We start from the raw sequence: 13,054 nt of genomic DNA, 5'->3' as shown, positions 1-13,054 counted from the left end.
GCTGAGAAGGGGCAGATGGAGTTTAATTTAGATAAATGTGAGGTGCTGCATTTTGGGAAAGCAAATCTTAGCAGGACTTATACACTTAATGGGAGTGTTGCTGAACAAAGAGACTTTGGAGTGCAGGTTCACAGCTCCTTGAAAGTGAAGTTGCAGGTAGACAGGATAGTGAAGGCGTTTGGTATGCTTTCCTTTATTGGTCAGAGTATTGAGTACAGGAGTTAGGAGGTCATGTTGTGACTGAACAGGACACTGGCTAGACCACTGTTGGAATATTACGTGCAATTCTGGTCTCCTTCCTATCAGAAAGATGCTGTGAAACTTGAAAGGGTTCAGAAAAGACTTACAAGGATGTTGTCAGGGTTGGAGGATTTGAGCTATAGGGAGAGGCTTAACAGGCTGGGGCTATTTTCCCTGGAGCTTTGGAGGCTGAGGGGTGACCTTATAGAGATTTATAAAATCATGAGGGGCATGGATAGGATAAATAGAGTCTTTTCTGAGGTGGTTGAGTCCAGAACTAGAGGGCATAGGTTTAGGGGGAGAGGGGAAAGATTAAAAGAGACTTAAGGGGCAACTTTTTCCACACAGAGGGTGGTATGTGTATGGAATGAGCTGCCAGAGGAAGTGGTGGAGGCTGGTACAATTGCAACATTTAAAAGGCTCTGGATAGGTATATGAATAGGAAGGATTTGGAGAGATATGGACGGGGTGGTGAGAGGTGGGACTAGATTGGGTTGGGATATCTGGTCGGCATGAATGGGTTGGAGCAAAGGGTCTGTTTCGCTGTACATCTCTATGACCCTTTGACTGCACACATCCCCTCTCTTCCCTCCTCTCCCCACCACCCAACCAGGAGTCAAATCCACAGCCCCATGGGTGGTTCTGCTACACAAGAGAAGGAAGAAGGAAGATGAGTATCAGGAAATACAAGTGTCCCCCTGTACCCACAGGTAATACGTTCCAAGACCTACTGCGGCTGACAGAAACTGCATATATAGTGAACCCAATCATTTAAATAGGCAACTTAACCTCCTGGTAGCCTCCTGGAATAAAGTTTTGATATGTTCCATGTAATATTTTTGGGCCACGGTAAACCACAGGCACGGAATCCATGAGTATGGCGGTTCCCTGTAGTGGTTGGGGATTCATTAGTAAAGGGAACAGACAGGCATTTTTGTAGTTACAGAAGAGACTCCTGGATGGCACAGTTCCTTAATGGAGCCAGGGTCATGGATGTCTCACCACAGGGCATTCTAAAGGGATATGTGCGCACATGAGAACAGCCAGTGGTTGTGGTACATAATGGGATCAATGACATAGGTTGAAACAAAGGGCCGAGGTCCTTCAAACCAAATGTATGAGTTAGGACATGCTTTAAAACGTAAAACCTGAAAGGTAAAGCTGCAGTAATCTTACCAGACCACAGGGGTGTGCTCTCAAATCAACTGGTGTTGCTTTAACCCAAGGGTGACCAAGCCTCCACTAAGAAAGGCTGAATAGATTCTTTAATAGTAACTTCGGTTGGCACAAAAATTGAACCCATGCTATTGGCATCACTATAAACCAGCACCCATCCAACTGAGCCAAACGACATTACAGAATAAATATACAAAATACCTTATATCTCCCAAACAAATTATAACACAAACAGTCAGAGTTTTAAAAACAAAGCTTTATATAGATAACAATGACTAACTATGTGTACTAAAAATATTTAACATTTTATCCTGCCATTTCCCAATAGCTATCCAGCTGTAATCTATAATGTAGATATCCAGCTGAAATCAATCTTCCGAAGTTTTTTAAGTTCTTTTTGCTCAGATTTGGTCAGCTTAGGTAACAGTTCCTCTGCTGAATATGCCTCCTTTGTTTCTTGCTCATCTTCAACAAGAGTAATTTCCGTGTCAGATTCATCTTCCTCTTTCTCACTGTCCATTTCCTCCACCTCTTCTTCTTTCGCACTAATTTCACATGTTACAGAAATGAATAATCAGTTTAAAACAGAATTAGAAACATTTTTTTCTTTCAAATGAATTGTGAGTAGAATTCAAACACCTAATTACTTCAATTTAATTTGACTGATTATTCCAAACAATTATCACTCAAGAGGAGATATTCTTAGCATCAGTTCCAACTTATTTTTCAGTGTCCCTTATGACAATAAAAAAGTCGGCTGTTCAGCCTCTCAAGCCTGCTCAGCCATGATCCTAAAATTCAGTTCTTTTATTCTTCCTGCCAAACTGCATAACCTCACATTTTGCCCAATTATATTTCATCTGCCAAGCTTACTCGTTTAACTTGTCTCTACCCTGTCATCCTCATCACTTGCCTTTCCACATATTTTTGTTCCATCTGCAAATTTGGCTACATATATTCACTTTTCAAAGCATTAATAACTATTGTAAATAATTGCTGCCCCAGCACTGATCCCTGTGGAACTCCATTAGTTACAGGTCATTCTGAAAATGCCCCTGTTACCCTAATTCTGTCTTCTATTAGCCAATGTTCGTATCCATGCTAATACACTATCTAAAATATCACTGTTATCAAGTAACTTAAGGTGTGGTGCCTTACCAAGGTTTTCTGAATATCTAAATAAATTACATCCACCCTCATCCCTCTAAAATATGAACTTTTTTACACTTATACCACTGCAAGCTTCTCGACAGTCTGCCACTCACTCATTTGAAATCTATGATCATTAGTGAGACAAGCCCATATATTACGCAGGAATACATGATCATGCGTTTAGCATTGCTGAAATTTTCTCCAATTTGCTATTATTTGTCATGCTTTGGTTTAAAAATCTTAATTAGAATTGTCAATCAGCAACTAAACTCAACACATCTTAACTGAATCCTTCCCCTCTACTCCTCATTTACTGCCTTCCTGATTCTGCTTAGATTCAAATTATTTTGGCTGCTCATCATGTGTTTTAGTTAATGCAACAGCAGACAACTGTATGTAGTAAAAACAAGTTTACATGATATTTGCTTTTTAATTCATTCATGGGGTATGGGCTTCACTGCTGGGTCAGCATTTGTTGCCTAGGTGGTGGTGGTGGTTAGCTGCCTTCTTGGACACTGCAACACATTTGATGCAGGTACACAGTGCTTTCAGCAAGTTCCAGAATTTTGACTCAGTGACTCTGAAATAACTGATGTGCCATACAGGTAGCACACCAAGTAATGCTGTTGAGTGATTTGAAAGGGACATGTAAGCCACGCTAGTCTTGTGTATCTATTGCCCTTGTCCTTCAAGATGGCAACAATGGCGTGAATTGTAAAGGTTGTCTGAAAAGCCTTGGTGAATTTCTACTACATTTTATCATGTACACATTACACACCGCTGTTACTGTGCTTCAGTGGTGGATGGAGTGAATGTTTAAGAATGTGGTGCCAATAATATAGGATTTGAAGGTCAAGAAGAAAAATCTAACCCAAACCACAAAGGCCTTAAGTGCATAAGAAATAGGAAAGGACTTGGCTTTTCAGTCCCTCGAGTCTGCCCCGCCATTCAACAGGACTGTGAATGATCAGACATTTCTCATATCCACTTTCGTGCATTTTCTCCATTACCAGTGATTTCACTACTGATCAAGAATCTCTCAGCTTTAAATAGACACATGGATTCTGCCTCCACAGCAAGGAGCTCCAAAGACACTCAAACCCTCAGAAGAAATTCCTCCTCATTCCAGTCTTAAACTGGTGCCCCTTAATTCTGAGATGATGCTCTTTGGTCATAGATGCTCACAAGACGTCGTTTCAGAAGTTACCCTGTCAAATCTCTTAAAAGTTCTCCGTTTCAACGAGATCATCTCTCACTCCTTCTAAATTCCAGTAAGCAGAGTCCCAACCTGTTTAGCCTTTGATCATAGGACAATCCTTTCATACCAGGAATTACTCATGTAAACCTTCTGTGAATGCCTCCAATGAAATGGTCCCTTTCTATCTAATCAAAGTAACTGAAGGGTTATACAAAGAGCAAGTACACAGACAATAGGAAAATCTCAAATAATGTTTGCTTGCATTAGTAAAATCTTAACTGCATTTTGAATTTGTCACATATTCCTAAGCCACCAATTTATGCATCTTACCTTGTGCCCATCTTGGAAATCATCAATGAGTTCACAAACATTGAACAGAGAAATGATGCATTTGGCAGAACATGAGCTGGTGTATGAAGCATCTTGGGGAAAAAAAATGAAGAATGCTTTTCAGAAAACCGAAGTGGTCAAGACTGCACATTCACAACTGCTCATCATGAAGTTAAAAATCACAACACCATATTATAGTCCAACTGGTTTAATTGGAAGCACACTAGCTTTCGGAGCGACGCTTGGGGAAAAAAAATGAAGAATGCTTTTCAGAAAACCGAAGTGGTCAAGACTGCACATTCACAACTGCTCATCATGAAGTTAAAAATCACACCACCAGGTTATAATCCAACAGGTTTAATTGGAAGCACACTAGCTAGGTTATAATCCAACAGGTTTAATTGGAAGCACACTAGCTTTCGGAGCGATGCTCCTTCATCAGGATTTTTGACTTTTAACTTTGTACACCCCAGTCCAACACCGGCATTTCCAGCTCATCATGAAGGTACTCACCTCATCAATTGTAGCCGATCCTTCAGGCAGTGCTGTTTGCTTTGCTTCTGAAACAAAATTGGTTTGTTGCTCCCTATGCTTTCCCAGCAACACATGCAAAGGAGTCATGGGAATGTTTTCTTCTATGACCAGCTGAAAGAAAAATGAATATTATAAAGTTGCAGATGTTGAACAAAAGATTCCCAGAAGCCATTCTTAATAGAAACAAAGAGAACTTTATCAGCATGAAACACCACCTAGAACAATAACAAACAGAACTCAGTAAAGGTAATTTATTAAAGCTTCTCAACGTTGGCAAAGTGACAAGGGAATAAGTAAGGGAATGAGATAGGCTGGGCTGTTCTTACACAACAGAAGCAAAAATGGTCTCCTGTGTTGCAACAATTATTCTAACCTAGACAATTTAGAGTTATTTCAGTTGATATTTTAAGTCACTATATCATTAATGTATTATCAATTGTACAAATAAATTAAAAATAAAGGTTTCTAAACCCCTTATCACAATACGTTGCTACCTTGCTAGACAAACACCAGTCAACATTATCCAAAATCTTTCAAAAGCTCAGATTATTTGTACTTTATATCACTAGAATGAATTAAAGATTGCATTAGATTTTCACAATTCAGATGGCATTTTCAAACTTTTTGAACTTTGAATACTATTTTCCACTTGCAATAAACAAAGAATCAAAGGTTTTTATATCCAATACTTGAAAAACAAATTTTTTCTTAAGATATAATGCATGACTTATACAAAATATTTTGTTCTCTAGCCACACTATTATTGTACTAGCTACATACATGCTTGCTGGATGATGTCAATCTTTCTTCTACTGATTCTGTACTGAATGTCATCAAGTTCTGTAAGGAAATAAAAAACTTAATCAACTTAGTAAATAAGCAATAAAGATCTAATCTCTTAACTAGCTTGCAAATTCACCATATAAATTTGTTTTACCTGTGAAGCAGACAGGAAGTAGAGCTGGGATCTTGCTAGCCATTGCTTACTCTCAGAATTGTAGTCCAAAGGAAATTCTCTGGGAACAAAGAGAGCCCACTGAACCAGACCAGAACACACATTCTTCTGCATGTACAGGGGTCTTGGCTGATTAGGCTTAAAAACAAACACTAGGACAAAGAAAGAACATGAAATGAAAAACAATGAAGTTGACAACTGCTGAAAAACATGATATATTCCACTTGTGTTCATATCCTTCCATTAAACTAACAGTTGGAAAGTATTAGGAAAATAAAAGTTAACTTCTTTGCTGCATAAGGCTTGAAACTTCAAACAAACCCACCAGCTAATGTTCTTACAGATAAGACAGTTTCATATCAAACCACTTAAGGACAGATGTAATGAGTAATTGTGACTTTATAAAACAGTAAATTTAAGACTTAAATGTGATCCCCTTTGAATCAATCCTAGAGGTTATTTCCTAATATCTTAGATTACAAGACAAAACATTACATAAATTATTCTAAGCTATACCTATTAATTCTGGTGTTATATAACATTTATAGCATAATATATAAGCAGTCCAGCCCATTAATATAGTAGTGTAAATTTGGAGAGACTGTAAAGTTTGATTTTTACTTCACAAATGTTCCTCCACAAAAATTGCAGAAAATGCATCGTGTGTATAGCGGAACAGCAAACATGGTGAAAAACAGATTTTGCATTTTCTATTGCAGAAATCTAGACAATTTTCAAATTCAGAAGTTATAGAAATGCAACAGAACATCAATAGAAAGAACTGCAGAGTCAGAAACTGGTAGGTTTATACAGCCTACTTTTGCTCTCTTATCACCTCACCACAGAATGCTATGGACATGTTTCAGGAGTCATTGGCATTTGATAAAATCGACTATGGAAGAGCAAGTTTCAGTTTCTGTCAAGTTGAATGGCTATTACATAGCAAGGAAAACAAAAGCCATCTTTTGTGGCCACATATCTAGATCCTTCTCCCTGGCACAAAACAAAGCCTAAAGCAGCAAGCTGGCATTTTTTAATCTGACTGTTCATATAGCAAGACAAGTAATTAGTCACAAATGAAGTGACAAAAATTCAAGTGAAATATTATGGTACCATAAATTTACTTCACGAAGTTTGCAAAATCATTCATCTTTGTTTAAAAGGTTTGCGTTTAAGATTTATTAGCTACAAATTAATATAACTTGAACATATCTTTTGTGATTAAGTAAGCAAATGAAAACAATAATTTGATCAATCTTAAAATTACAATGACTGCACAACAGAAAATATGGTACTTGCTTAATTTACTTATGAAAAATACAGCACATATTGCAGTTAAATACAACTATTATACTTACAGTCTGTAACCTGAGAAAATTCAGTAAAAGCAGCAACATTTTCAGAAAGAGGGTCAACTTGCAAGACTTTAACATTCAACCGTGTGCTCCATTCCACTGCAGAACAAAAATGAGAAACTCAACAGCAGTTGAATGATTATAAATGGCATGACTGCAAAATCTCAGTACTTTGCAAATCACAGATTTAGATTATCATATTGTTAAACAAAAAAAAAACACTTACAGCTACAGCTTAAAAGGTTCCAACAGCACAAGAAACCATTATCAGTTGTTCCGAGGAGGTACTTGGAACAGCTGAGTCTTCCAAAGGCAAGGTCTCTGAAAGATACAAGTGAAACGTGTAATAACAACATTAATTCTTGATTAGAAATATTGCAAATATCGTTTTTCATACAATTGTCAATTGTTAATGAGAACACGCAATCCTGAAATGGCTGATTTCATAAAATTTTATTGTTTCATGGATGTTTCGCAAGATCACATTCATGGGTCAATGATGTTTAGAATTAGAGCATTTACAACTTACTCAACTATCCGATGTAAATTATGAACAGTCCAAAGAGTCCATTTCTAAAACTGTTAGCGAGTTTTGAGAAGATTTGTAGCTCACGTTGAGGTTCTAGAAGTTGCTTTGCTCACTGAGCTGGAAGATTCAGTATCAGATGTTTCGTCACCATACTGGGCAACATCTTCAGTGAGCTTCCGAATGAAGCACTGGTGGTGTAGCCCCTTTCTATGTTTGAGTTTCCTTGGGTTGGTGACGTCATTTCCCGCGGCGACGTCATTTCCCGCGGCGACGTCATTTCCCGCGGCGACGTCAAAACTGTTAGCGAGTTTTGAGAAGATTTGTAGCTCAGGTTGAGGTTCTAGAAGTTGCTTTGCTCACTGAGCTGGAAGGTTCAGTATCAGATGTTTCGTCACCATACTGGGCAACATCTTCAGTGAGCTTCCGAATGAAGCACTGGTGGTGTAGCCCCTTTCTATGTTTGAGTTTCCTTGGGTTGGTACTGTCATTTCCTGTGGTGACGTCATTTCCCGTGGTGATGTCAATTTCTGTTCTTTTTCTCAGGGGATGGTAAATGGGATCCAAGTCATCACAACATCCACAAAGCTGCATTAGAACATTATTTCAATGAGCCACCACACAGTGCAGCACAGAGGAACTACACAGAGCAGAGGAAAAATCACCTACATAATGTATTCAAAAAGAATGGGTACCAATGAACACAGCCCACTGATTTCTCAGCAACAAACCCCAACAAGCAGACAAAACACGTCCAGAAACCCTAACCACTCTCCCCTACAAAGACATTTCTGAAGTGACTGCCAGACTACTCAGACCCCTTGGCATTATGGTAGCCCAAAAACCCACCAACACACTAAACAGCAGCTTATGAACTTGAAAGACCCTATACAGACAACAAGCAAAATAATGTCATCTACAAAATACCTGGCAAAAACTGCAGCAAACACTACATTGGACAAACAGGCAGAAAACTAGCCACCAAGATACATGAACATTAACTAGCCACAATGGCATGACCCTCTCACACTAGAATCCTTATATTCAGATAAGGAAGGACACCACTTCGACTGGAACAACACATCCATCCTAGGACAAGCCAAACAGAGACATGCACGAGAATTCCTAGAAGCATGGCATTCCAATCAGAACTCTATCAACAACATTGATTTGGATGCCATTTACCACCCCCTGAGAAAAAGAACAGGAAAGGCCATCACCATAGAAAATGATGTCACCACAGGAAATGACACCACCAACCCAAGGAAACTCAAACATAGAAATAGAAAGCAGGCTACACCACCAGTGCTTCATTCGGAGGCTCACTAAAGATGTTACCTAGTATGGTGACAAAACGTCTGAAAATAAACTTTCCAGCTCAGCAAGCAAACCTACATCCATGTTCAACTGTGTCGTGCTCTGAACAGTCAAAATTAATTGAGTTGCAGATTGTGTTTACATTTATGTGGAACAGCAAGATGATCAAGACAAAAACATATGAAAGGCTCATGCAGGAGTGGTGGAAGAGTTGGGCAAGTGTAGTAGATACACTTAGAGAACATCAACACATTTCCACTGCTACAGAACTTCATCCGGGTCAGCCTGGAAAACAGATGGGTTGCCCACTGAACAGAGGCTGGGAGACAATTTGCATATGAAAGCCCTAATTATAGACCATTTCATAATCTCATTGGTATGTTATCAATGCAGCAATAGCTCCCTATATCATATGGTATAGCCACTGAAGGCAGAGGTTCCATGCCACAAACAATGGGCTATATTGATGGAAGGCCATAAATGCTGACCGATGGCAATCCAATAGAGTTGCCTACCACCTTGGGTAGATTCTAATTTGTTGATTGTTGTGCAGGAGGGTGCTTCATTTCAGGCAGTCACACAGTCCCCAACCTCTTGGTGAGATTGCTGAGGGTCTAAAGCTGCTAGCTCTCTGTATTGGTTTGGTAGAATAAGGAGCCTTCACAGTATGCTTGCAAATGGCCAATTAGGATGCTATTTCTAGGAAGATTGCTTTTCCTGTCTGGTTATAAACGAGTGAGTCTTTTGGGTCCCTATTTGGTCCTAATATCAAATAGTCAACTCCAAAGCAAAAATATATCAAAATGTTTTACATTCAATTGGCTATCTTAACCAAAGATTCTCTTCACTTTGGATAGCTTTTACCAAAAGTGAAAGGTTCATCACACAGTGCAAACTGCAATAATATTATGATTAGCTGACATTGACAGAGTAAAATCAGTCATGAAGAGGCTGAAAACTGGGTAATTTAACATTTTGAAGGTAAAAAAACCCAAAATTTCTAAGAGGTGAAATATTATTTTCAAAATTAGAGCCATATGACATATTTTACAGTATGGATAATTATATTAATAGCAGTGATACAGCCAGACAGCAACTAAACTTGTGGAGGACTTACTGTATTTTCCCAGGTGGATGGCAGAAGGTGCATTTCAGATCCCAAGTGTCTGGGTCCCATAAAGTAATGATCTGTTCAAAACTGACAGCAAGCAGGGAACCATCTTCAGAGAAACTACAATTTGTGGCCTGAAGGTGGTGATATGTTCCCACAAAATCACAGCTCCAGCATACACACTTTCCTGAAAATGAATTACAAGAAAAACAGCACGTTATGTAAAACACCATGTGCAGAAAAATCACAATTATCTGAACTTTTGCATTGACAATTTAGTTCAAATGTTTGAGTACTTGACACCAAGTTACAAGAAACTGCACAACACAAAAATGCAAAATACAAAATATCAATATTAGCCTCACTTTTCAAAAGGGGGACTAGGGCATACACTAATAAGAAGTTTAACTTTTATAAATAAATCACTATCCCCATGATCAGCAAACCACATGCACCAAAGCTAAAGAGTAGATAGCAGGGAAAACCATGATTTGAGTGGTGCTGGAAATGTACAGCAGGTCAGGCAACATCCGAGGAGCAGAAAGATCATTCCTGATGATGGGCTCCTGCCCGAAATGTCGATGCTGCCCAACCTGCTGTGCCTTTCCAGCACCACTCTAATCTTGACTCTAATCTCCAGCATCTGCCAGTCCTCACTTTCACAGGCAAAGTGATTTCTATCAGCAAATCAGGTATTAAAATAAATGATAGGACAGGTTTGGTATTTCATATAATTTTTCAATGAAGTAATAATCAGCTTGTTGAAACTGGATGACAAAATTCTGTAACTCCATGTAAAAACCTATGCAAACACACCTTCTACTGCTGAATCTCTTACAACTGAAAGTGCACCAAGAATACATTACCTAGTTGTTCTATTGTTAAGGTTGTAAAGAGGCAAAAACTTACCCAAACCTTTTTAAAACTTTGAACAATGTTTTACAAATTGCATTTACAGAGACTAGAATACAAGAAACCAACGTGAAAAAAAAAGGAACAGCATTTTACACAACATGAACAGAGTATGCTCTGCTGGAATGGAGATGCAACAACTGTCAATCTTAGTTCTCAACCAGAGAGGTGTGATTAGTCAGAATAATGTGTTGGCAATGGAGTAGAGACTGGCAGTCTTCACAACCGAATTTTCCCATGAAAATAGTAAAACGTATGTATAGATTACTTTTCTCTTCATTAAAAAAAGGACCCGGTGTCTTAATACATATATCTTCTAGCATGCATCACAACATGAGCCTAATTAATACTTTTAAACTAGTTTCCAATGTATTTCTTAGTACAGTTTGACGTATTTTATCCACTGATTCCAACAGTAGAATCACATCTAATTGTGGACACACTGTTCTGAGGTTTGCAAACAGACTGAGTGAGCACAATTGGTATGTTGCCACTGTGAATCGTCAAAGGGTCATTAAAATTACCCACATCCTTACTGGATCTCTTATCTAAAACCTGAAATATATGCTCATTATCCTTGTATCATCCGCTTTCCCTTGTCTACTTTAGACAAGGTGTTATAATCTACTCTATAATCTCACCTTTACCAAACTTCTCCATAATTTTGTGTGCTCCAGTTTCAAAGATAATGCATATGCCTGGAATAATTTTGGTAAATCTTTTCAGGGTGACTATGGACTAGGACAAGGTGCAATTCAGAGTTAAAATAATTAAATGGGGGTGGGGTGCTCAACTTAAATGAAGTGACAACCATTCTAGTTCAGGTAAACTAGTATGAAGCATTGGCAGATAAACCAGTAATGGAACAATCAACTGCCTTTAAAAGGGCGCGTTGTTTGGGTACAGCTGATACATATTTCAAGATTTTTGCAGAACAAAAAATCAAAAAGGTTCCTGGATGATTAAAAAAATAGTAAGAGAAAGCAGAAGGATGCCTGCACCACTACTAACATTGCTAAGGCAAGCGAGGACCTGGTTGAACATAAAGCTCAGAAAGCAAGTGTAGAGTGAGCTAAGAAATGTCAAATGAGGCTACGACAGTGTAAGAGACTGGCAGTTAGCATAAAAAAGGAATCCAATCATTTTGTTCAGGCATAAAAATGGTAGGAGTAAAAGGCATATGGACTCTATTATGGAGAGGGCTGCTGGGAAAGTCAGTTTTTCCCACTTAAAAAGATTTAGCTCGAAAGTTGGGCCTCCATTTTAGGCAGAGCAGCGAGGAGAGAGGGTGGAGAGAAATAAGAGCTGCCAGAAAGTTTTTAAATGGGTAAGATCTAAACCAGAGACCCGACACCGTACCCGACAAAATACCTTGATTGTTTGTTGAGTCTTTCATCTGTTTGAATACCATGATAGTTTCACTTCTTTCATGTGTAAATCACAAAACCTTTTTAAGAAGTTGGTGTTAGCTACACAATATGTTGAAGGTGTTAGCCCTCTGTGTTCTCTGTCTGTGACATGTTTAGATTGATTCTAATCTAAAAAAAGTGAGATAACAGAGTTTTACATGAATTCATACAGTGAATTCAGCCAACGTTGTCTATCTTATATGTTGCAGGCAACGATGCCCTGAGGCCTGGTACATTGGTGAAACCAAGCAAAGGCTATGGCAACGGATAAATGGGCACCACACAACAATCAACAGACAGGAGTGTTTGTTACGGTTGGGAAACACTTCAGCAGTCCAGGACATTCGACCTCGAATCTTCGGGTGATCATCCTCCAAGTCGGACTTCGGGACAGGCAGCAGCGAAAAGTGGCCGAGCAGAGGCCGATAGCTAAGTTCCATTCCCATAGGGAAGGCCTCAACCGGGACCTTGGGTTCATGTCACACTACAGGTGACTACCATTGCACGATACACACACACACACACACATTCCCACAGGCATCCTGAGACTTGGACCACTCTACACTGATGCACACACATATACACTCTCTCACAGACACTCACAACCCCCCCACCCCAGACACACACACACTCTCCCACATGCACCCCCTCACAGACTTAAGACACTCTACACTCACTATACACACATATACACTCTCTCACACGCACAACCCCCAACCCAGACAGAGACACAAACAGACACAAAGACCCACATGCACATATATATTTTGTGCTGTGAATTTGTACTTGCAGAGTTACATTGTACTTTGCTCAAAAACTGCATGAATTCATGTAAAACT

At 39.0% G+C, this 13,054-nt stretch overlaps 1 protein-coding gene across 1 annotated transcript in view; it reads right to left on the bottom strand.

The window, feature by feature from the left end:
* Positions 1-1,651: 1,651 nt before the first annotated feature.
* wdr75 (WD repeat domain 75) overlaps positions 1,652-13,054 on the bottom strand; it is a 36,124-nt gene continuing 24,721 nt past the window's right edge. The window contains exons 14-21 of the mRNA XM_043692827.1: positions 9,901-10,081; positions 7,167-7,261; positions 6,944-7,039; positions 5,568-5,737; positions 5,411-5,470; positions 4,610-4,741; positions 4,097-4,188; positions 1,652-1,961 (exon numbers count right to left, since the gene is read on the bottom strand). Of these exons, the coding sequence (XP_043548762.1) occupies positions 1,760-1,961; positions 4,097-4,188; positions 4,610-4,741; positions 5,411-5,470; positions 5,568-5,737; positions 6,944-7,039; positions 7,167-7,261; positions 9,901-10,081 (1,028 nt within the window). The 3' untranslated portion in view covers positions 1,652-1,759. The remainder of the gene's footprint in view (positions 1,962-4,096; positions 4,189-4,609; positions 4,742-5,410; positions 5,471-5,567; positions 5,738-6,943; positions 7,040-7,166; positions 7,262-9,900; positions 10,082-13,054) is intronic.

Source organism: Chiloscyllium plagiosum, chromosome 7 (assembly GCF_004010195.1).
Source record: "Chiloscyllium plagiosum isolate BGI_BamShark_2017 chromosome 7, ASM401019v2, whole genome shotgun sequence".
Classification (NCBI taxonomy): domain Eukaryota; kingdom Metazoa; phylum Chordata; class Chondrichthyes; order Orectolobiformes; family Hemiscylliidae; genus Chiloscyllium; species Chiloscyllium plagiosum.
The sequence above is the reverse complement of the archived record's forward strand: the minus strand, read 5'-3'. Positions and strand labels throughout refer to the sequence as shown.